Here is a 23,390-nt window from a genome sequence, read left to right on the forward strand (position 1 = left end):
CCACACACTTCTCATTATTCCTGCCACACGGCATTCATCCATGCAGCAGGAGGGAAGGTAGGGCACACACGTAGGTGCATGTGCTGTTAGAAGGGTAAATGTGGTTAGAGGAAATATACAAAAATTTGCTTCTGACTGTGTACATTTTTCAGTACCCCAGGAAACAAGATCCTCCGTCAGCTGAGAGTGAGGAGAAGGAATTTGAAGAAAAGGGGAAATGGGTGGAACGGCATGTAGGAGAGAGGGAACCTAGGGAAATAAAACGATTGCTGACGAGCGTGAATTGGAATTGAGATGGAGCAGCGTTGCTGAGTGGTTTTCTCTGGCTGTGTTCAGCTGCGTGGGCGCAGACACAGACCAGGCGGGTGTGGGTGTGGCTTCGTGGGTGCAGAGGCAGACCAGATGGAGAGTTAGATTTACCCAGGGCTGTAATCTTGCTGGGTGAGTGTGAAGAAGCCATAGTGGGACACAGGAGTTGAGGGTGGAGGCAAAGGAGTAATTTATAATGACGGACCACAGAATTTCACTTGGGCAAGGAAGGCAGACAGATACCATGAAGATGAAGGACCGAAAAGGGGGTAGAGTCAGAGAAGTGTAGATCCAGGGGAACGAAAGGATTCCAAGAGTGGTGGTGTGAGAGAGAGCGAGCTGGAAGGAGAGGAGGAAGGGTCGGGCCCCCCCCCCCCTGCCGAAGGGGGCGGTGTGAGGTCAAGATGAGGGACAGGCCAAGGTTGTTGGTATTGACCAGGACTGACCAGGTCACATTCGTGAATGGTGAAGGTGAGAAGTTCAAAGAACTGAGAGACCAAGGTATCAGAAGGATATTTGAAGCCAGAGAAGATTATTTTGCCAGTAGAAAACATTTGTTCACAGACTTAGCACAAAGTTGAGCTACATATTAAACGGCATAACGGGAGTGCCTCTGGAATCTTACAAACTGTGATGCTTAATAACGGGGCAGAGAAATTTTCAGTTGTGTAAAACAAAACTGAGCAAATTCCATAAATATCTCTTTTTAGTGTAGTAAGAAGTCCTTGACATTCATGTGCAAATGAAAGCAATCATTCTATAAAACAGACCCATTCTTCCTAATAGTAGTTCCAGCCCAGCACCATCATCAGAAACATTGCCTTAAGATGCCCTCGAGCCACTTATATGTACATTTGTAAAAACAATCTGGAGAGCAAGTTAATAGAATGTATGGCTACATGAAGCTTCAAAACTCAGTGATTCACCCACCTCTCAACCCTGAGGCCCAGCACGTGCCGCCCGCCTTACGGCTAGGCTAGCAGTAGGCTCCTGTGCCTCCACTGCTGGAACAGTGTGCTTACCAGGAGGTATCGTGTTTGTTCTCAAACTTGTTTAGGCCAGCGTACTTGTTATTATAATTGTGCACGTTAATTAAAATATTACATAACGCCCATGAAATATGAATGAGGGAAGAGTGTTGTTTTTCTATGATTTAGGTGAAATGTTTTGGGACGATCCAGGAAAACCAAATTGCTTTACGTCTTTTTTCTGTCTAAACTAGGAAGCAGTAAGGCAACTGTAAAATACCTGAGGGGCAGTCATAAACCAGGATTCTGTACTGATGTTGTTTCACAGGTTTTTGCTCTTCTGAGAAATGAAAGCTCTTAAGTAGTATATGCACTTGGTTGTGATTTGCTTAAGAACTCCCATCAGCTAAACCATACAAAAAAAAAAAAAAAAAAGCAGCAGCCATGGTCCAGCATCAGAAGTTAGTGAATGAATGTACATTTATTTGTTTTAAATTAAAGTGGTTCAAGTGTATATGTATTATTTTACTGACTTTTGCACTGATGTAGTTACTGCCACCAGATTACATATTGTGTTCAATTTAGTAACCATTATTATATTTAAATTTTACATGGTAACATCTTTGGATTTTTGTTTGCCTCTTTGTTTTTAAAATTAGCCATGTTTTATTTATCAAGTCCCATCTTACTGCAAAAAGAATTTCAGGGAATAGTTGAATAATTGACTTAATAAACATTTTTACAGTAAAATTTTTATAAAGCAAGTTATATTTACCATTAAGATCATTTCCTTTTTCTCATTTCATGTTTAAATTATTATTTTTTCATATGTATTTTTTAGGTTATTTATTTTGAGAGAGAGCACGAGCTGGGTAGGGGCAGAGAGAGAGGGGAGAGAGAAATCCCAAGCAGGCTCCACACTGTCACCACGGAGCCCTATGCAGGGGTTGATCTTGTGAACCGTGAGATCATGACCTGAGTTGAAACCCGAGAGTCAGATGCTTAACTGAACCCTCCAGGCACCCCTGTGTTTAAATTATTTTATCATCACTCAGTTTTAATATATTAGTCTTTTTCACCCTTCCCCTTTTGCCAGTTATTTAAAAATTAAAAAACTGCTGGGGCACCTGGCTGGCTCAGTCACAAAAGAGTGTGTGACTCTTGATGTCAGGGTTGTGAGTTCAAGCCCCACGTTGGGTGTAGAAATTATAAATACATAAATAAATAAATACTCAAAAAAACCTTTACTACTTAAATGCATCTTTTATGGTACACTGTTTTATAAGTGAAAAATACTTTTGAGATATAAACAGCATTGTAAGGTTGGATTATTGATGTATCTTAAATATGTCAGGTCACAATGGTGCCCTTTGCACATTTCCGTCTGTCCAGCATGGCGGTGTTGCTGAAGGTTGGTGCGTGGCAGCAGTCAGCACAGGGCAGTGGACCTGCACGCAGGGAGCCAGTTCTTCCCCTGCAGCAGTAGATACCTGTGCAAACATGGCAGAGGCCAGCACTGTAATGCCTGTGGCAACAGCTGAGGTGACAATAAGGGGAAACAGAGCAAAATCAACACTTTGTGTAAGTGTCCTCAAATGTGTCCTGAGTTGCTCTGAAAGTCTCCTCAAAGAAGTTCAGGCCAGAGTGGTCCCTCTACTTTCTAATTTATTAATTATAGTTGAAATGGGCATAAAGAATGAAATTAAACTTTATATTCTAATACTTGAATTAGTTACGAAGGATGTGTATATGTAGGCTAATTCCCTTGTTGCTCCATCTAATTTGTTTTTTGTTTTTTTTTTTTTTAATTTTTTTTTTCAACGTTTATTTATTTTTGGGACAGAGAGAGACAGAGCATGAACGGGGGAGGGGCAGAGAGAGAGGGAGACACAGAATCGGAAACAGGCTCCGAGCCATCAGCCCAGAGCCCGACGCGGGGCTTGAACTCACGGACCGCGAGATCGTGACCTGGCTGAAGTCGGACGCTTAACTGACTGCACCACCCAGGCGTCCCGCTTTTTTTTTTTGAATGTTTATTTTTATTTTTGAGAGAGACAGAATGTTATCAGGGGAGGGGCAGAGAGAGAAGGAGACACAGAACCCGAAGCAGGCTCCAGGCTCTGAGCTGTCAGCACAGAGCCCGACGCGGGGCTCGAACTCGTGAACTGTGAGATCATGACCTGAGCCGAAGTTGGATGCTTAACTGACTGAGCCACCCAGACACCACCCCTAATTTGCTTTAAACAGAACTTCAGCAAAGCATGGCCACTAAGGACAGGTTTTGGAGGTGGATATTCTTGATTTGAACTTTGACTCTATCCCACTAGCTGTGTGACTGCAAACGTTGTGTAACTTTCTAAGCCTCAGTTTCCTCATTTTTAAAATGGGGATCATAATAGTATCCATATCAGAGGGTGGTTGTGAGGATTAAATAAGACAGTCTATTTAAGTTTTTTATTTTTATTCTAGTATAGTTAGCATGCAGTATTGTATTACTTTCAGTGTATAGTATAGTGACTCAGCATGTCCGTACGTGACCTGGTGCTCATCATGATAGGTGCCCTCCTTAATCCCCATCACCTAGTCAACCATCCCTCCTCACCCCCCACCTCTCCTGATGACCATCAGTTTATCCTCTATAGTTAAGAGTCTGCTTCTTGCTTTGTCTCCCTTTTTTCCCCTTTGCTTATTTTGTTTCTTAGATTCCACATATGAGTAAAATCATATGATATTTGTCTTTCCTGGACTTATTTCACTTGGCATTATACTCTCTAGCTCTAGCCACATCATTGCAAATGGCAACATTTCATTCTTTTTTAATGGCTGAATAATATTCCAATACACACACACACACACACACACACACACACACACATGCCACATCTTCTTTATGCATTCATCTATCCACGGACACTTGGACTGCTTCCATAATTTGGTTATTGTAAATAATACTGCTGTAAACATAGGGACGCATGTATCCCTTTGAATTAGTGTTTTTGTATTCTTTGGGTAGATACCCAGTAGTGCAGTTAATGGATCATAGAGTAGTTCTATTTTTTAACTTTTTGAGGAACTTCTATACTGTTCTCCAGAGTGGTTGCCCCAGTTAGCATTCCTGCCAACAGTGCAAGAAGGTTTCTTTTTCTTCACATTCTTGAGAGACAGTCTATTTAAATGCTTAGCACAGTGCCTGGAAAAAGTAGGCATTCATTAACTGTTAGATATTATTTTATTAATATGTGCCATGTACGATAATATTATTAATAAACCTCTAGCAAAGGTGCTCAGCAAATATTTTTTGACTGAATTTCGGTTAAGTGGCCATTTCTATAAACTGTAAGTTATGAGGCTACTTGTCAGAAGTATACATTGTTATGTTCTTTCTGTGGGAAAATCAAATTTGACAGTCACTATACACTTGTAACATGTTTTGTTCTTGGAACTGCCTTTTGTCTTCTGAAACTTCTAGGTCCTCATTACTGAATTGGGTGGAAAGCGACATTACTACTTCCCTTTACTTTTAATTTAATAAACCTTTGTAGTACTGCTGGTGGATAGGAGAAAGACACATAAGATGGTTCATTTCTTTAAGGACCACTGGCAAGAAAGGCTTGAAAGGCTCTTAACTCCAGTGACCCGCTGCTGTTCTTACATGGGAGATACTGTGGTTGATCAAATGGTAGTAATCTCAGTGCAGAAAAACAAACGTGACCTTTGCTACATGTACACAAGTTTAAAAGTTGTAGTGAACACCATGGAGATCGTCACAGCCTAGTTATTAACCTAGCAGAAGCACGTGAGAGCATCAGCAGACTGGGGCTCTGGCACCACAGAGGCGTCAGTCACTCCAGGAAGCTCACCTGGTTCTCAAAGCCGTTTCTTGACATCATCTCACAGGTGAAAGAGGGTTTATTAAGTCTGCCTTTTATGTAAGATATATTTCTTGTGCCAAATGTAAATGAAGAGACTCCGGGAATTGGCATGTCTCAGGAGGGAAAACAGGAAGATCATCAACTGTCAGGTAGTTGGAAAAGATTTGGAGAGGAGGTGCCATTCCAAGAAAGGGAATAAATGACCAGCGTTGCTTACAAGGGAATTATTTTAGGCTTAGAACACATAGAACTAAATGAAGGGGGGTTGTGTAGGCTTGTCTGGAAAACGGTAGACGGCGTATCAGTCAAACAAACACGTATTGAGTGTAACTACGTACCCGGTGCCAAAGGTAGAAAAACAAGTGAGAATCAGTCCAAGATCTACCTCGCTATTTAATAGGAGAGACAAAAATTATCTGCTAATTATAACCGTGTGCTCAGTGAACAAAGTACTTTGGAAGGGCAGGGAACGGAATGGTTAATTATGCGTCAGTGGAAGGAGTACATAGTAAGGCTGATTTCCACAAAGCCAGCAAAGTGGAAGAGAGTCACCAGGAGGAGGAACAGGCACAGGAATGGTGTGAACGCCAGCATGGAAGCGTGGGCGTATACATGTCTTGTTGGGGGATTTGGACAAGAGCAGGCAGCGAGACGATGATGACATTAAAGTGTGAACAAAGCACTTAGCCCTTGTTTGATTGTAAGAAAGAATACTTTGGTTCTTGTTCAGTATATAGTTTAGAGATGAAACCCCGCAAGCTTTAAGAACTCCCTGGTGGCTCTGTGTGATGCTGGTGGTGGTGAGGGCTGACCACTGACTGAGCAGCAACCAGAGGGAACAGAGAGGAGAGGACAAATGGTGGAGAGGGGGAGGGTAGGTTCTACCAAAAGGCTGTGGCAGCCATTTGGATGGGGGTCGTGAAGGAAGTAAAATGAAAGGATCCTGTTTTCCAGCTCAAGTGTCTGAGTAAATGGTATTACCACAAACCAATTTTGGATTCCAAAGAGGAAACAGGTATTTGGGGCACAGAATGATACTGTGTTTGAGTTTCTGACATTTTGAGTTTGAAGGGCCAGAGGAGCATACAAATAGAGACATCAGTAGGTGGTTGGAAGGAGGGGCCGGAAATGGAAGAGGATCTGTATTTACGAGTCAGTTGTCAGCATGTAGAGCTGATAAAGCTCTGGCAGTAGATTCAGTCTTTCACAAGATTGTTCTGAGCTCAAAGACTACCTAGGACTGTGTCTTTGAGAACAATCAACATGTTCGGTTTGGGAAGAAAATGTTCTTGTTGTGTGCACCTGTATTCTAAAGTCAGAGCGAACTGTCATGGTTTTATTTTGTATTCTTCGACTTCTCTCTCAGCAGTGAAGATAATAGAGAATTGGTTGTATTCATGATGTGTGTTCTTCAAGCATGCCATTGGAAACAGCTTTTTTTTTTAACCCTTAAAAACAATTCTGCTTGAAACTGAAGTCTCTAAATGTCATTGCACTAGGTTTTTGGGTTTCACCGATTGAATTAACCCTGATTTCAAGGAAACTAGTAATTTTGATCATGATATTAGGCTTTCCTCTTCCAAAGTGATTGTGCTCAGTGTGGCGCTCACATTTTAATTGCTCTTTCCCTCCACAGGAGCTGATGCAACAGAATGGGATTGGTTATGTGTTAAATGCCAGCAATACCTGTCCTAAGCCCGACTTTATCCCCGAGTCTCATTTCCTGCGCGTGCCTGTGAATGATAGTTTCTGCGAGAAAATTTTGCCGTGGTTGGACAAATCAGTCGATTTCATCGGTAAGTAGTTCAGGGTAGTATTACAAGCCCTTTAAGGGTTATAGTCTCATGTGTAGGTGCACCCCTCCCCTCTCTCCCTTTTTCTCTCTTTAGAGAAAAGGAGGCTATTGCAGAGATTTCAAAAGTCTGAAAACAACACATGATGCTGCTTATCTCATTCAGTGGCCAAGGTGACGTGCCATGCTGTCTCTAAGAGACTGGCCTTGTGACATTATAGCTAACTAAACCACTGCCAGGGTTAAGCCTGATGGCATCTGTCATTACATATTTGCAAGCACTTGAAATCAGTTAAACTTCTGGGATTAAATTTTGTAGCCATTTCCTCAAATCCTATAAAAGACTTTTGGAAAGTTTGGTGGCATTCCTTAAACTGTTTTTGCCTTGCTGCTATGTTTTCCCCAGAGAAAAGTCAAATCCTGTGAAAACAAATCCCATTACACCTAAAGTCTTTATGTCATGAGATTTGTAAGCTTCAATCCGTGTGCCAGTAATTTCAAGTAGTACCGGCTCTAATAGAATTCACACACACACACACACACACACGCACACACACTTGGTCGTTTCCTTGGGGTTGATTGTGATAGGCTCTGATCTGTCCTGTGCTGTGTTGTTTGCTGGGCCTGGGCCTGTTAGTCCTGGAGCCTCCCGACTCCTAGCTTCAGGTGCTTTGTAACATTTTGGTGCTGCAGGATGAGGTCTTCTGGTGGTAAATTGGTGGTGGTAAATTGGCGATGTGTATTTGAAATGGGGTTTTAGTGGAGAGTAGCTGAACAGAGGAGGTACGCTGTTTGCTTTTGAGCAGCGTGGCACGGTTCACTCTTGATGTTCCATGTGAGAAGTTTTTCTTCCCCCAGTCACAGAAGCTTGAGCACCCTAATCCACAATTAAATACTCTGAATTGGTTACTGTAATTAAAAAAAGAACTAGTTCCTTTTAAGATGTGAAACGCTGTAAATTGAGCCCCTCAACTATACCCTTTCATCTGTGAGAGGAATTTTTTTTTTTTTCTAGATAATGCTTTTGGAACATTGAGTAATTCCAAAACAGTTCTGCCTTTTTTTTTTCTTCAAGATTCCAGATTGCTAAAACTTTTCATCTTTAATTAGAATGCAGTCTTTGAAATGCCAGAAGATAAATGGCTTAGATAATTCACATTACAGTATTCACAAACAAAACTCCCCAAATTAATCACCCCCACCATTGTACTTCTAGGAAATATTCAGTATATCATTCAGTTTTTGCCTCTTTAAAAGAGAACAAACGTTCTCTTTTTTTAACGTTATGGTTAATGTTCCCATTCCATGTCACATCAATCCAAAGACATTTGGCTCTAATTTCAGCTAAAAGTGCAGTTTCAGAATCTATTTAGAAGAGAACCTGATTCTCTTAACTCATCACAATGTCTAAGCTTTTAGGAGGGTTAGCAGAAAAGAGAGAATATGAATAACTTTGCCCCAACTTACTTTCTTCTTTCATGGGAGGTATTGGGGTCATCCTGCCACTTTTAATTCAGACAAAAAGAATTTACTGTGTTCCAACTTGGTTAAACACACCCAAGTACACATATTGTCATTTATTTGTAACATCTGAAAATATTTATACTCCTCATACTCCTCAGTATTTCACCTGCTTGTGCCTATTTCCTAGGGCCACTGTCCTTATCCCACCCAGGTCATTGAGGGCAGAGTGTCCAGCCACGTTTTGGAATCCAGTGCACAGTCACGGTAGTTGCTGGTCTCTAGGGTGCTTTACGTGAGGGTGGGTCATGGCTGAGTGCATGCTGTGAAGATGCACCCTCATACCAGGGCTTAGAAACTTCCAGGCTTGCGGGTGTTTTTTCTTTTTATTATTTAGGTAAATTCCAGTAAGTTTCTGGGTTTGTTGGAAGGACTCAAGTGTTCATGGAGTTTTGTCTTTGTTTTTAGTTCACACGGGCAGCAGTGAGCTCGGGTTGCCTGTTTGCACTACAGGACACGCACCAGGTGGCCCCAGTCCCAGTCGCTGCTGCTCCAGGCTCCTGCCTCGCCTCTTGAGTTTAAATGTAGGCCATACAGGGAGGTGACTAAGGGCATGTACTTTGGAGCCAAACTGTATTTGAGTCCTGTCTTCCTTGGGTACTAGTTAAGTGATGTTGGGTAAGGTCCTCCGTTTCCTGATCTGGAAACTGAAGATAATGTATCACTTTATAGGGATATTGTGAGGATTAAAATAGATAACGTACCTAGAATACCTTGCCACTCGCCTAACTTATAATTGGCTCTTAGTAAGTAGTAGTGGTTGTAAAAATTAACATCTGAGAAGTCCTTTGGTTTTCTTTTTCTTTGAGCTGTCCTCTAGAAGCACAATTATTACTTCTTTATTTTTAGCCTTTGTAACTTCACATCTTCACTGGCTTCCCCTTACCCTTTTGTTATCCTCTCTGCCCTTTGTTAAAAGATTTTTATTCCCAAATAGCTGTGGTGGCAGCTTGTTTTTCTTCTCTCCAGTTTTCACCATCAGTATTTTTGTTGCCCCCTGTTCAGGAACCTGCTGTTCTTAGCCTAACATTCCCAGACCCTCCAGCACCTGCTCCCCACCTTTACAACCTTTCTGTTCCCTCCCTGCCCCACACGGCAGACTGTTGTCTGTGCAGCCTCATTACTCCCAGTGTGTAGCTGCCTGGCACACACACACTGCTGCCAAGAAATGTGTTCTAATGAACCAATCCAGTGAAATCACTTTTCAATCAGATTTTGAAAATACATCCTCAAAGATGTTGTGACTGTAAAAGCAATGTAAATACAATGCAGAAAATCCGAAAAACAGAGAAAAGGAAACCTGTAACTTCAGCATCCTAACACATCTGTTATCATCGTTTTATTTCCTTCCAGCCTTTTTCAATTTTTTTTAAAATATATGAAATTTATTGTCAAATTGGTTTCCATACAACACCCAGTGCTCGTCCCAACAGGTGCTCTCCTCAATACCCCTCACCCACCCTCCCCTCCCTCCCACCCCCCATCAACCCTCAGTTTGTTCTGTTTTTAAGAGTCTCTTATGCTTTGGCTCTCTCCCACTCTAACCTCCTTTTTTTTTTTTTTTTTTTGTTCCCCTCCCTCATGGGTTCCTGTTAAGTTTCTCAGGATCCACATAAGAGTGAACACATATGGTATCTGTCTGTCTCTGTATGGCTTATTTCACTTAACATAACACCCTCCAGTTCCATCCATGTTGATGCAAATGGCAAGATTTCATTCTTTCTCATTGCCAAGTAGTATTCCGTTGTATATATAAACCACATCTTCTGTATCCATTCATCAGTTGATGGACATTTGGGCTCTTTCCATACTTTGGCTATTGTTGATAGTGGTGCTATACCCATTGGGGTACCTGTGCCCCTATGAACCAGCACACCTGTATCCTTTGGATAAATTCCTAGTAGTGCTATTGCTGGGTCACAGGGTAGTTCTATTTTAATTTGTTGCGGAACCTCCACACTGCTTTCCAGAGCGGCTGCACCCGTTTGCATTCCCACCAACAGTGCAAGAGGGTTCCTGTTTCTCCACAGCCTCACTAACATCTGTTGTTTCCTGAGTTGTTAATTTTAGCCACTCTTACCAGTGTAAGGTGGTATCTCAGTGCGGTTTCCACTCACAGAGTCCCCCTTAGGATCTCCTGCAGTGCTGGTTTAGTGATCATGAACTCTTTCAGTTTTTGTTTGTCTGGAAAGCCTTTATCTCTTCTATTCTGAATGACAGCCTTACTGGATAACGGATTCTTGGCTGCATATTTTTCCTATTCAGCACATTGACTATTTCCTGCCACGCCCTCTGGCCTGCCATGTTTCAGAGGACAGGTCTGCTACTACCCTTATGTGTCTTCCCTTGTAGGTTAAGGCCCATGTGTACCTAGCTGATTTCAGAATTCTCTTTTTATCTTTGTGTTTTGCCGGTTTCGCTATGCCAGTTTCATTGAATCACTTAGGGCTCTAATTTTCCCCTCATGGTCTAGTATTTTCCTACCTTTTTTTCAGCTTTATCATTTTCCGTAATTTTATCTTCTGTTTCACTTATTCTCCTGTCTGCTTCCTCCATCCTTGCTGTCATTGCACCTACTTTATTTTGCACCTCATTTACAACATTTCTTAATTCATTGTGCCTATTTCTTAGGTCCTTGATCTCTGCAGCAATAGATTCTCTTGTCTTCTAAGCTTTTTTCAAGCCCAGCTATTAGTCTTACGACTATTATTTTAAATTCTTGCTCAGATATATTGTTTATATCTATTTTGACCAATTCTCTGGCTGTCATTCCTTCCTGGAATTTCTTTTGGGGAGAATTCTTCCCTTTCATCATTTTGGCTACTTTTTTGTCTTTTACGTGCTTTAATAGCTTGTTATGTGTCCTGCACCTGCAAGCACTACTATATTAAAAAGGGGTCATACATTGTCCAGGGCCTATCCCTTCAGGAGGTGTTTTTGGAGTGTGTTGTGTACTCTCTGTTGTTGTGACTCTGGTTGCTTTATCTCCCTACGTGGTGGTTTGGACCCTCCACCAGGTGTGCTTTGATTTGTTCATTGAAGTGACCTTGGAAAAAATTAAAAAAGGAGTAGAGTGAAAGAAGCCTTATCTCATACAAAGAGAGAAATGACAGGGGTGGGGGGAAAAATGACCAAGCAGAGATTAAGAGAAACTATATGGCTTAATCCTGAGAGAAGGAGAGGAAAATAAAGAAGGAGATACAGAAGAGGTGTAAAAATAATACATTAAAAATGTCTGTTTAAGCAAACCAACAACCAGAATAGAGAAGGGAAGAAAGAAGAAAAGTGTGTGTGTGTATAAAATAAGACTTGACCAAGAATCAAATCAGAAATGCAAAATCATCAGACTTATTGGATGATGCCTTGGAATGGGGGCTGTGCTGGTCTGGAGGAGGGGCCATCTGGTTTGGTCAGTGTCAGTTTTCTGGCAGATACGCAGTTACCGGGTGCAGAGGGTGTGGTTTGGTGTAGGCGGGTCCACCTCCACTGGGGGCCCACTGTCCTCTCTGAAGCCCCACCTTTTTGGTGATGGGGAGAAAAATGGCGACACCCCAGTCTCTCCTCCCTGGACCGGGTGTTCCAAACCACAATGTTCAGGCTGTCCTCACAGTGCCGTGTGGGTGAGAGTGGGCTGGTTTGTCCTGCTGCAGTCTCCCATGCCTCCCAGGTACTCGGCTGGTATTCACACCCCGTTGTTTTAAAGGATCCTGCCCTGGGCACCCTGGTTCCAGGGTAGTGTCACTCTGCCCAACCAGCTGATAGAGGACCGCTGGCTGGCAGGTGCCTGCAGGGTCTTTTGTCCTTGGAACGCCAATATACCCTCTGCCACGGCACTTGAGGGAGGGGGACAGCTTTCTCCCAAATCACCTCTGAGCTCACTACCGAGCCTGGGGCCAGCTCCCCCTCCCCGCCAGGGCCAGGTGCACAGACTGGCAGCCGGCTCCAGTCCTGGTCCAGAGAAAGTTGCAAACCCTGGATTGTCACTCCTAAGGCTGTTTGCAAGTTAGAGACTAACTGCTTTTTTCTGTTCCCTGGTCCATGGTCCAGAGAGGCTTTTCTCTTGTCCAAATACAATACCATGCTTCCACAGCCTCTCTTTTTCTTTCTTTTGTCTCTCCACTGAAGGAGATCCTCCTTCAGTCAGTGCCTATGTTGTCTGTTTTATCTCTCCCAATTTGCAGTCATGCATCCCTGTCCCGCCAAACTGTCCCTGTGGGCCCCTGGAGATGTTTCTGTCACTCTGTAGCCCAGATTCCTGGAATTCCAAGTCTTCTGGCCTTGGTACTGCTGTGTTTGAAGGATGAAGGAACTTCATGCCTCCCTACTTCTCTGCAACATTCATCCAAGTCAATAAACATTGTTTTTAAAGGAAGATGTGGGTGCATATCCCATTTACTGTGTTTACTGCATAATATGTGCCCAATGTTAAACCCTTTGAGGTAGTTAGGAGCAAGATCCTTATAGATCCTTACAGACTTGTTTTGAGATAATTATTTTAAATAATTGAGAGAATATTGTCAACATTTAAAAAAAATTGAAACTGAGCCTACTTCCAATAAGAATTTAAGGCAGCTTACAGTCTGAGACTGGGAACAAAAGATGCATTGACACACATACACATTAAAATGGAAAAAAGGGCAAGAATCAAGTAATATGGGGGTAGAAGAAGTATAATCTGAATTACAGTTACCTATTGAAATTGTGTGAAAATCTTAACTCTGAGCTTCTTAGCAGCCAAGGCAAAAGGGGGAAATACTAAGATCAGTACAGGCTAAGTCCTGTATAGTTGAGATAAGGAAGAGTATTCTGTAGGCCCAGGAAGGTAATGGACTTTATGTACATGGGTTTATGTAGTATTATGTTGTATATACATGTTTCTTAATTTCAAGAAGTATTCGTGTTCATTTGTTACTATTCCACTGTGTTTGATTTCTTTATCTAAGGAAGGCTGTTTGATTTTTCATATACTATCCAAAAGCCCTATGTGTTTTGTACATAATAACAAATCACATACCCTGGAATTTGTAATATTTGTAACAGAGGTGGTGAGATTGGAATGGCCTTGTATTACTATTCAGGTGCCAGAGCCAGAGCAGATTCCCTGGATATGTTAATTATAAGAACTTTAACATAAGGTTTGGTAAACTTTTGGTGCCATCAGCTAAAACAAGAAGGAAAAGGGAAGAATTTAGCTCCATGGCAGCAGTTCATGGTGAGCACGTGTGTAGTTGTTTAGAATCGAGGCAGTCATAATATTGGCTAAAATATGAGTAGCTTCCAGGCTGTGTGGGATAACTTTGCCCACTCCTACAAGTAGCCTTTTAAAGCCCCACAACAGTGAGGTGGCAGCACTGTTTGCTTGAATGTTCTTGGTTCTCACAAAGTGTCCCAAAGTCCTACCCTGTTGTACAGAATATACATGATGCAATCAGTAACATCTCCATATCCAGGAAAGGTACAAGTTCCCTTGGTCCTCATTAAAGTGAGCTGCTAAACCTGATTCCTAGTATATACACAGTTTTCTTCTTAAACTCAGCAAATGAATTTTGTTGAGCCACTTTATGACCTACAGAAAATTCTCCTAAACAAAAATAGGAAACAATAGGAAGAAAGATTCTATGAGTCAGCATTTTAAAAGTAGCTTGACCTGGTATCTTTTTGCTTTCTGATGCGCTATCGTGATGAAGTCTTTCTCCCTCCTGCTTTTTAAGTTAGTGAGGTATGGCACATATGTTTGAAATGAGAAAATATTTTTAAAAATGTAATACCTCTTATACGTAGCAAATCATTATACCGTACACCTAAAATACAATGTTATATGTCAGTTATATCTCAAAACTGAAAATTATATCTCAAAACTGGAAAAAAAATTAGTGTCTCTTACATAACTAGAAAAAAGTTGGGAGTGTCAGACAATATGGGTAAACAAAATATTAGCTAAATCTTAAGATTTGGGGTGTTATTTTCTTTATACTTCTCTGTAATTATGAAATTCTCTACACTAAACAAATGGAATCATGTCATCACAATGTAGGATTTATACTCAGGGAAAATTATTAAAATTAAAAACAATAATGTAAAAAACACATTGGGAAATGTACCAAGTAAGAGGCGATCTTGAGTAGGGGACTCACTGCTTATTAACATATTGGGACCAACCCCCATTGTCCTGTATGTAAATGGTGGGGGAAATTATCTTCCCTTACCTCCTTAAAAACTATTGAAAGGAAGAATATTATGAATACAGGAGATTTACTTTGAGTTATCAGATGCAAGTAAGCAAATGGCAACAAGATCTCACTGTTGAACAAAGTTGTTCACGGTGACCCTTCTCGAATTTGACTCCTGCAGAGAAAGCAAAAGCCTGCAACGGATGTGTCCTGGTACACTGCTTAGCTGGCGTCTCTCGCTCAGCCACCATCGCCATCGCCTACATCATGAAGAGGATGAACATGTCCTTAGACGAAGCTTACAGGTGAGGACAGGGATATGCCTTGTGGATTGGGTTTTCACTGGACCTGAGACATGAAGAGAGAGGAGGGTGGGTAGCCAAATTACAGCAAAACAGGACTATTTTAGTTACATTCTTTACAGGTGACTGAATTTTTAAATGGTTTTTCAAAGATTAGAGAAGAATATAAGTCAGCATGAGTTCCACCTGAACATGTGTCAGATTCATCTGCAGCTACTTTTTAATTTTAAGGAAAAACAAATCTAAACAGATCTCTACCCTGTTAAGTGAGTTTGTATCTTTTCCTAATTGGGGAAGTACATAGGAGAAAAAAGCTCCAGCAGGATACCTGTTATAGAACTCCTACTTCTGCTTCAAACTTTGTGCTTTTATCACTGTGAGGAAAAACCCTACGTACAAGACCAAGTTATTGTCAAAATCCATTCACTGAGTGGAATTTCCTCCATTCATTCTAGAGTAGCCCAGATTCTGCATTTGGACTGGGTTGCTCCCCCCACCCTTGGTCAGATGGAAGGCAGGCAAGTGACATGGGCGTGAGGACCGGAGTTTGGTGGGTGAATCTGGATCCCCTGCGTGGATAGCAGGGATTGGTTTTCATGCGATAAACGGCCATAAATATAGATGCGGGAAGCAGGCCTATTGTGACAACTGGACTTTTTCTCAAATTGGAAAATTTAGAAAGAAGAAATGAGCTACCTGAAGAGCTTCTCATTTGAGGAATGAGACTGGAGGAGAAGGACCCTCCCTTTGTCTGCATTAATTCCCTTGTCTTCAATTCAGGCTTTTCTCCCTAAAAGTCTTCTGGTACCGTGTAGAAACCAGAAGCAAAAGCACTCTTATGTCATGTTTCAAAGTCTTACTATGAGGACCCTGCATTTGTACTTGTTACAGTTGAGCCAGTTGTCTCTGGCTTTGTTAATTTGCTTTAGGTTTACTTGATCTCCAAGGAGTTTGATTTTTCTCCATATTCAAATACAAATTTTCAATGTAGTTTCACTCCTGCATCTTCTGAGGTGTGTCCATGAAGGTTAGAAACCATCGAAGGATTTTTCCCCTATCTCTAGGAGTCTATGTTTCCATAATTAAATAGAAAAGCTATTTATTACTAGTTTTTACCCCTTGAAGATTCTTTTTTAACACAGTGGTTACCAGAATGGATGCAGACATTCTGGTTTTGAATTCCAGCTGTGTGAGTTTGGGGAACCGAATATAATACTCTGTTTAATGCATTGGCCTAGTGCTTAGCACACAGAGGCCAGCTGACGGCTGATGATTCTGTCGTGCTGGCTGTCGTGCTGGATACAAAGAGAAGGAGCTCAGGTGTATGCTTTGAGGCTGTGGCCATCTGATACTTGCTTTTCTGGTCCTTAATTAAACATATGAAATGTCCTGAGGAAGTGACTATGAGGACTTTGAGAAGGCCTGATATTGGGAAACTGAAGCAGGAGAGTGGCTGTCACACCGTACTTCTGAGGGCAGCACCAGCCTGAGTTGGCGGGGAGGACGGAATCCTCTCTTATCTGTTGCATTGGAAACCTTGGGTCCTTGGAAACAAGCTGGCTAAAACTAGAGCTTCTGGGCCCTGGGCCCTCTCTTTCTAGCATGCTCCAAGGACGTGGTATAAAGCTCTCCCAATGCAAAGGCCCTTTTATTCTCCACCTTGAACTTTTAAGCCAGTCATCTTCCATAGGTATTTGGGAGGCTCTAATATTTTCCTATCTTATTTATTCACTTAGTACTCTGATTTAACACTGTTCTTAAGATAAAGTGTAGTTGTAAAATTTGAGGTTTTTGTTTCTTTCCTCTCTTCATAGATTTGTGAAAGAAAAAAGACCTACCATATCTCCAAACTTCAATTTTCTGGGCCAACTCCTGGACTACGAGAAGAAGATTAAGAACCAGACCGGCACATCAGGGCCAAAGAGCAAACTCAAGCTGCTGCACCTGGAGAAGCCAAATGAACCTGTGCCCGCGGTCTCCGAGGGCGGACAGAAGAGCGAGATGTGCCTCGGTCCACCCTGTGCCAACTCTGCTACCTCAGAGGCGGCAGGGCAAAGGCCCGCGCGCCCTGCCACCGCGCCCGGCTCGCAGCCGCCGCTGCCGGAGGACGGCCCGCTGGTCCAGGCGCTGAGCGGACTGCACCTGCCGTCCGGCAAGCTGGAGGACAGCAGGAAGCTCAAGCGCTCCTTCTCTCTGGACATCAAGTCCGTCTCGTACTCGGCCAGCGTGGCCGCATCCTTGCACGGTTTCCCCTCGTCAGAGGATGCTCTGGAATACTACAAACCCTCCGCGGCTCTGGATGGGACCAGCAAGCTCTGCCAGTTCTCTCCGGTCGAGGAGGTGTCGGAGCAGACTCCAGAAACCAGCCCCGACAAGGAGGAAGCCAACCTCCCCAAGAAGCCTCAGCCCACCAGGCCCGCAGAGAGCCAGGGCAAGCGGCTGCATTCGGTGCGAGCGACGGGCGGTGGCGCCGCCCAGCGGTCCCTCTTCTCCCCGCTGCACCGAAGCGGGAGCGTGGAGGACAACTGCCACACCAGCTTCCTCTTGGGCCTGTCCGCCAGCCAGCAGCACCTCGCCAAGTCTGCCGCCGGGCTGGGCCTCAAGGGCTGGCACTCAGATATCTTGGCTCCCCAGACCTCCGCCCCTTCCCTGGCCAACAGCTGGTATTTTGCCACAGAGCCCTCGCGCTTCTACTCTGCCTCCGCCATGTACGGGGGCAGCGCCGGCTACTCGGCCTACAGCTGCAGCCAGCTGCCCACCGGCAGCGACCAAGCGTACTCCGTGCGCAGGCGGCACAAGCCGGGCGACAGGCCCGACTCGCGGCGGAGCTGGCACGAAGAGAGCCCCTTTGAAAAGCAGTTTAAACGCAGAAGCTGCCAGATGGAGTTTGGCGAGAGCATCATGTCCGAGAACAGGTCGCGGGAAGAGCTGGGGAAGGTGGGCAGCCAGTCTAGCTTTTCAGGCAGCATGGAGATCATTGAGGTCTCCTGAGGAGACAGACACTCGTGACTTCCGTTGACAATGTTTGTCTTGTTCACAAAAAAATATTCCCTGTAAATCTGAAGTATATATATGTACATACATATATATTTTTGGAAAACGGAGCTATGGTGTAAAAGCAAAAGATGGATCAACACAGGTGTCTCTCCACACCTGCACTTGAGAGATCAGCTGACACGTCTCTCAACGAAAGTGGAAGGGCAAATGCTAGATTTCCTCCTAGACAGATGAGAGACTTTGCAGAGAATTGCACATCCTATCGTTCTTCCTAAATCCGGTTGTATTTGGTGTTGGAGGACAGAACCCCCTACCATTTAATTTTCGTGTCGTGCCACAGGAGATCTCAAGCACTAGTCTCTGTCCTGTCCCTTCCGTAGTGCACCTTAGCGCTGAGACTGAGCCAGCTCGTGGGTCGGGCGGGTAGACCCCATTAGGGACAGAACCTCATGGTAAACGCAAGAGAAACGATCGCATCCAAAGCGGATTCACGCGTCCACGCTCACCCGGCAGCCGATGCGCGCATCACTCTGCCGGACAGACCGTTAGGGGCCTTGCCGTGGTCTCCTTCGGAGCACACCCAGTACCTCAGACCGCAAGTCGGGGCTCTCACCACTACCAAGTCTGGTAGCCTGTGTCCTAGGCCTTGTGGGTAGGTAGGTAGCTAGGCACATCTTGCAGACCAGTTCAGACTATCTCTGCACAAATTTCCAGTAGGGCCTGGATGGAGGTGGTACCTTGTTTTCTTCTTCTCAGCTTTATGAAGAGAAGGGAAACCATCTAGGATTCCACTTAACGGCCAGGGATCTGGCAGCATAATGACTGAAGCTAAGGTTGGGAGGCTAAACAAGTCTACCTCCCTCCCTGTAAATCCGAGAATTGTTCAGAACGGTGTTGTTACCTTGGTTTCAGCCAGATGGGGATGTACTTGGGTCGGTAGCAGAGCAGCAGAACCTTCGAGTTCTCAGCCAGAGTACAGTTTTTTCCATTTTGGTCTCACTGCACATATAGGTTTTGTAAAAATCTAACAGGTAGAATGTTATAGGAAACTATCAAGAGGGAGAAACTATGGAAAGATTAAAGAACTAATGTTGCTGAGGAGAAGCAGGAAACTCAATTTTTTCTCGATGGTTTTCTCCTCAGCACGTGACGAGGGTGGTAGTTCTGTGATTCCCTTTCCGATTTACTAATAGGGCTGAGAGGCTGGTGACGTAAGGAGTGTTCAGAATAACACAGTATAGGAAAGTGAGGGGAAGATGGTTGGATTTGATTCGTTGTGAGCAGAGTGGAAAGCTACAGCCAAGCTGTTCTCAGAAACTATCCCCAGTATTCTTTCAGTAGAAGGGACACATCAAAATGGAGCAGGACCAAGGTGGTCTCTCAGCCTTTGACCTACAATCACTGTATGGAATCAATCCTGGCAGCTGAAAATAGGTGATTGGAACAAGGATACAAGTGTTAGTACATACCTGCTTTTAAACTCCCTGGCTTGAGTCTTGTCAACTATAGTATGGCCCTCTTTTGAAGCCTTAATTCACGTCAGCAGCTTTTGTGTGTGTGTGTGGGGGGGGGGGGGGTTGTCGTTCTTTACTGTAAGTGTAGCTAGTTGCTGACTCATATCTCAGGTTTTTCTGTGTTCGAGAAATGGATAGTCCTTTGACTAGGATGTGACTTTGTGTTTCCTGTGATGACTGCTGAAACCAGCACAGAATGAATGGCGTGACTCAAAGCTGACTTGTTCATGATGATGCTGAGCTTCGTGTAACCTAACTGGTTGTGCGCAAATAACGCGCTGTGATCTGGGTGTAGAAAGAAGGCAGGAAGAGAGGACACCGCACAGGGAAGTCACTGTCATTATATTGAAAAAGTTCTGCTCAATGATCGGAGTTTTTCCACATACATTTAAATTTGGGATGTAACCAGACATTCTCCAGGTTTCACAGAGTAATTTTTGACGTGTTACGTATACACACAGCCTTCTTCCAGGGTCTGGTCACAACCGTGGAACGTTTCTGAGAAATGAAAGGAACAGCTCCAATCTTACATATGTCCCAGGAGGGTTGGGGGTGGGGGGACTTGGTTTTAACACCTCTCTGGGCAGAAATTTGCCTTCCGTCATTTGGGATTTCTCTTGGCCACGGTCCCCTTCCTTCCTATGACTGATGATGTAGTCAGACACTAAAACCTTTAGTCCTTGATTGCGAATGTCAAATAATCAGTTCTTGGGATCCAGACTGCCATGCCTCAGGGGCAAGCCCTGGAGCTGCTTGGGGGCGGGGGTGGCTGGCTCTCTCGAGTCCGTGATCTTGGGGAAGCCCTGGAGGCTACCGGGGTGATACTGAATGGTGATTTCTAAAGAGCAAAACTAGACTTCTGTGTGAGAAATGCTGGACAGTGGCTTAGAACATTTGTCAAGTTAGGTGGAAAGACTGTATAAATGTTTAATATGAATATAGTGTTCTTCTGGAGTAAGATGCCGCCGAATGGTTAAATTGTGCATTTCTCATTTTGATGTTCATGTATGTTAATATGAAATAAAATCAAAACTGGTACCTGTTTATACATAAATAAGAGGACTGTTTCCTTGCAACTATACTCGGTGGGAAGAGCAACATCCAAGTTGCAAAAGGAGGGCGTGGCAGAACCTGCCCTGCTCTCACGTCAGAGAGGACTTGGCTGAAGACAACATGGTGGGGGCATCGGATGTAGTACGTGCGCCATCATTCACACGGGATGCTTGGCTAAGGGCGCAATGCTGGCCCGTGTTCTCTAACATGCACACCACATGCCCACGACAGTGCAGAACCCCAGGCACCCGGCGAATATTTGCTGACTGTATCAAGAATAGGTACAGGGGAGGAAGAAGACCAGATACACATTTGTGGTACATTCTAATGGGATGTATACGTGGTTTTAGAATTCTTGTGGGGAAAACTGAGGAAGTTATTAAAGGTCTGTTCTGCATCCTTGCCACGTACATCTCAACGACCCCTCTGCTTATAAATGACACTGCACGTGACAATATGTGAGACTAGCAGCTTAGTCCCATCAGTGTGTCAATAATTATGCATCAAGGGAATAAAGCATTTACATTTATAAATCAATACGCTTCATAATAAAGCATACTATCTTGGAATAATAGAATTACAGGTGATGTCATTTAAGTTGGTTGTGACAGGCTTCTGAGCTGAAGCTAAATTTAAGAAAATTTACAAGCGAGAAGGATTGTACCGGGTGGGCAGAGACTTGGCCAGGACCTTGCAAAGAACCAGGGTTGGGCACCTGAGAGAAAAGGGGGTGTAGAATAAATCTGCCTCCAGAGACGGACGGTGGCTTGAGGCAGCAGGTGTTCGAGTGACAGGCTTTGGATGAGGTGTACGTACACGGACTGACCGGGGGCCCCTTGAGAGACCATCAAGGGCAGGCTAGTGCTGGAGACTAGTCTGGGTCTGACAACAACAATTAGACCAGGGCTTGGGCTAAGGGGAAACCGGGAAGGTCTAGATGGGAAGGGGAGGGTGTACCTTATGGGGCCAGACGACAGCAACTCTTTACCCTCAAAGCCTTCACTGGCGTTTTCTTTTATATCCCATCTGGTTTTGTCCTCGGACGCGAGGCAGAAATGTTTTAGGTCTAGTAAAATTTGTTGAGGTGCTTTTCTCTGAATATTACTCTTCCGCATCTATAAACGGAAGAGGGAAGGGAGTTATTTCTAGCAGTCCGTGAGGCCCATTCATCCTTGTGCAGCGTAATTATACTTGGTTATATCCTACAGTATTGCGAAATCAACTGGAAAATTACGTCACTACCTTGGAAGATGTTCACAAGTCAATCACGTTGTTTATGTGCAGGGGCATCAAATCGGGTTTATGTAAAAACAAGCTTCATTCCACTGGTTCTAGCCGAAATAGTAAAAGTGGAAACGCGGTCCCACAGGAAATGCTGAATGGGACCTCGCAGGAGCAGAGTCACAGGCAAACAGGGCGGCTTGGAGAGGGTCAGTTTGGCTGTGGTCGGGGTTCTCTCTGCTCAAGGGAACTGGGACAGTTTCAAAGGCTGAATTTAAAGTACTTGGTTCACCAAAGCTTTTGGCATGAATCCTGCCTCGCTGTAGAATAAAAATAAAAGGTGGCAGTAGGAATATGCCTCGACTGGTGAAGAAAATGGGTCATTAGCAAGTTCCCTCGGGTCTCACACTGACACCGATAACCCAGAACAGATTCCTGAGAGCAATGGGCACACGTCAGCATGACACATGAGATACTGGGTCCCCTAGTAAGCAACTAGGTCTGGCTGCCAAATTTTTTTATTTTTTGGTCTGAGGCCTGTGGATAAGTTATCTGGTCACCCTTCCCCTCTGTAGTTGGGGCATCTGAATGGAAGCTACATGCCCTGTGTGTGTGCAAAAAATCAAATGTTCCTCATTACAAATCAGCCTACAGCAATGACATCTTCTCTTGGGATGTAGAACAGTTCACCTAAAACGTCCCCCAAGAAGCAAAACTGTCACTTCACTCTACCCTTCAGTCTTCAGGATCAGCATTTTAAGTAATTTCCTACTGCGTGGTGTAGGTCTCGGTTTAGCTGAGGTATAAACAAATTGGGAAGACAATTTCACTCAACTCTTAAAACGTGTTTGCTCACGGCTCTCATTTCTGAAGATTCCTGGTCTTGTCCCGGGACTTGCTGAGGGAAATGCCAAAGGTGAGTGAGTTCTACAAATCCACAAAAGCGGTGGCACAGGTCAGTCCCCCAGGGCCATTACTTTACGTAACCTTGGAAACAGCATGTTTGGTAATGAACCTGCTTCCTAGGTCAGTGGAAAGAAGCAAAGAAATACCTAGAAGATATTTTTTTTAATAAAAAACCCACCTAATTTCTTGAGTGCACTCCTGTATCTCTGGATACGGAGTCCCCAAAATTCATTTCATCAAATACTCTGGGCCAAGAATATAAATTATGTTCCAAAGAATGACAGAATTTTAAGGGAAACAAAGACATGACATCTGTATAATTATATAGGCTCTCATGAAGCCTACACTATTGCTCTTAACCCTACAATTAATTTTTTAATATTTATTCACTTTGAGTAGGGAGAGGGGCAGAGACAGAGAGAGAAAGAATCCCAAGCAGACTTGACTCTGTCAGCACAGAGCCCGATGCGGGGGCTCTAATTCACAAACCATGAGATCATGATCTGAGCCAAAACCAAGAGTTGGATGCCTAATGACTGAGCCACCCAGGCACCCCAAGCCCACAATTCATTTACTAGAAACTTCCATGCACATAATACAAGGGGTGAAGGCCAGCTTCCACCAGCCTCCTACTTCGAGTCAAGCAAGGAGCCTGAGGTCTAGGGACCTATTTGACAGTGTTCGTAGAGATACATAGATAGGTATGCAAAACAGATTCTCAAAAGAGGGGAGCCGCTGGACACTTTCTAATTAATAAAGAGAAGG

At 43.7% G+C, this 23,390-nt stretch overlaps 1 protein-coding gene and 1 long non-coding RNA gene across 2 annotated transcripts in view; one reads left to right on the forward strand and one right to left on the reverse strand.

The window, feature by feature from the left end:
* DUSP16 (dual specificity phosphatase 16) overlaps nucleotides 1-20,499 on the forward strand; it is a 90,329-nt gene extending 69,830 nt beyond the window's left edge. Inside the window, exons 7-9 of the mRNA XM_040488896.1 lie at nucleotides 6,786-6,945; nucleotides 14,814-14,937; nucleotides 16,749-20,499. Coding sequence (XP_040344830.1) covers nucleotides 6,786-6,945; nucleotides 14,814-14,937; nucleotides 16,749-17,925 — 1,461 coding nt within the window. The 3' untranslated portion in view covers nucleotides 17,926-20,499. The remainder of the gene's footprint in view (nucleotides 1-6,785; nucleotides 6,946-14,813; nucleotides 14,938-16,748) is intronic.
* LOC121038916 (uncharacterized) lies at nucleotides 19,993-23,043 on the reverse strand. Its single transcript, XR_005794565.1, has 2 exons — nucleotides 21,456-23,043; nucleotides 19,993-20,764 (listed from the first exon to the last, which is right to left on the reverse strand). It is a non-coding gene; the product is annotated as an uncharacterized LOC121038916 (long non-coding RNA).
* Nucleotides 23,044-23,390: the final 347 nt, after the last annotated feature.

This window comes from Herpailurus yagouaroundi, unplaced genomic scaffold (assembly GCF_014898765.1).
Source record: "Herpailurus yagouaroundi ecotype Mexico unplaced genomic scaffold, PumYag 166, whole genome shotgun sequence".
Lineage (NCBI taxonomy): Eukaryota > Metazoa > Chordata > Mammalia > Carnivora > Felidae > Herpailurus > Herpailurus yagouaroundi.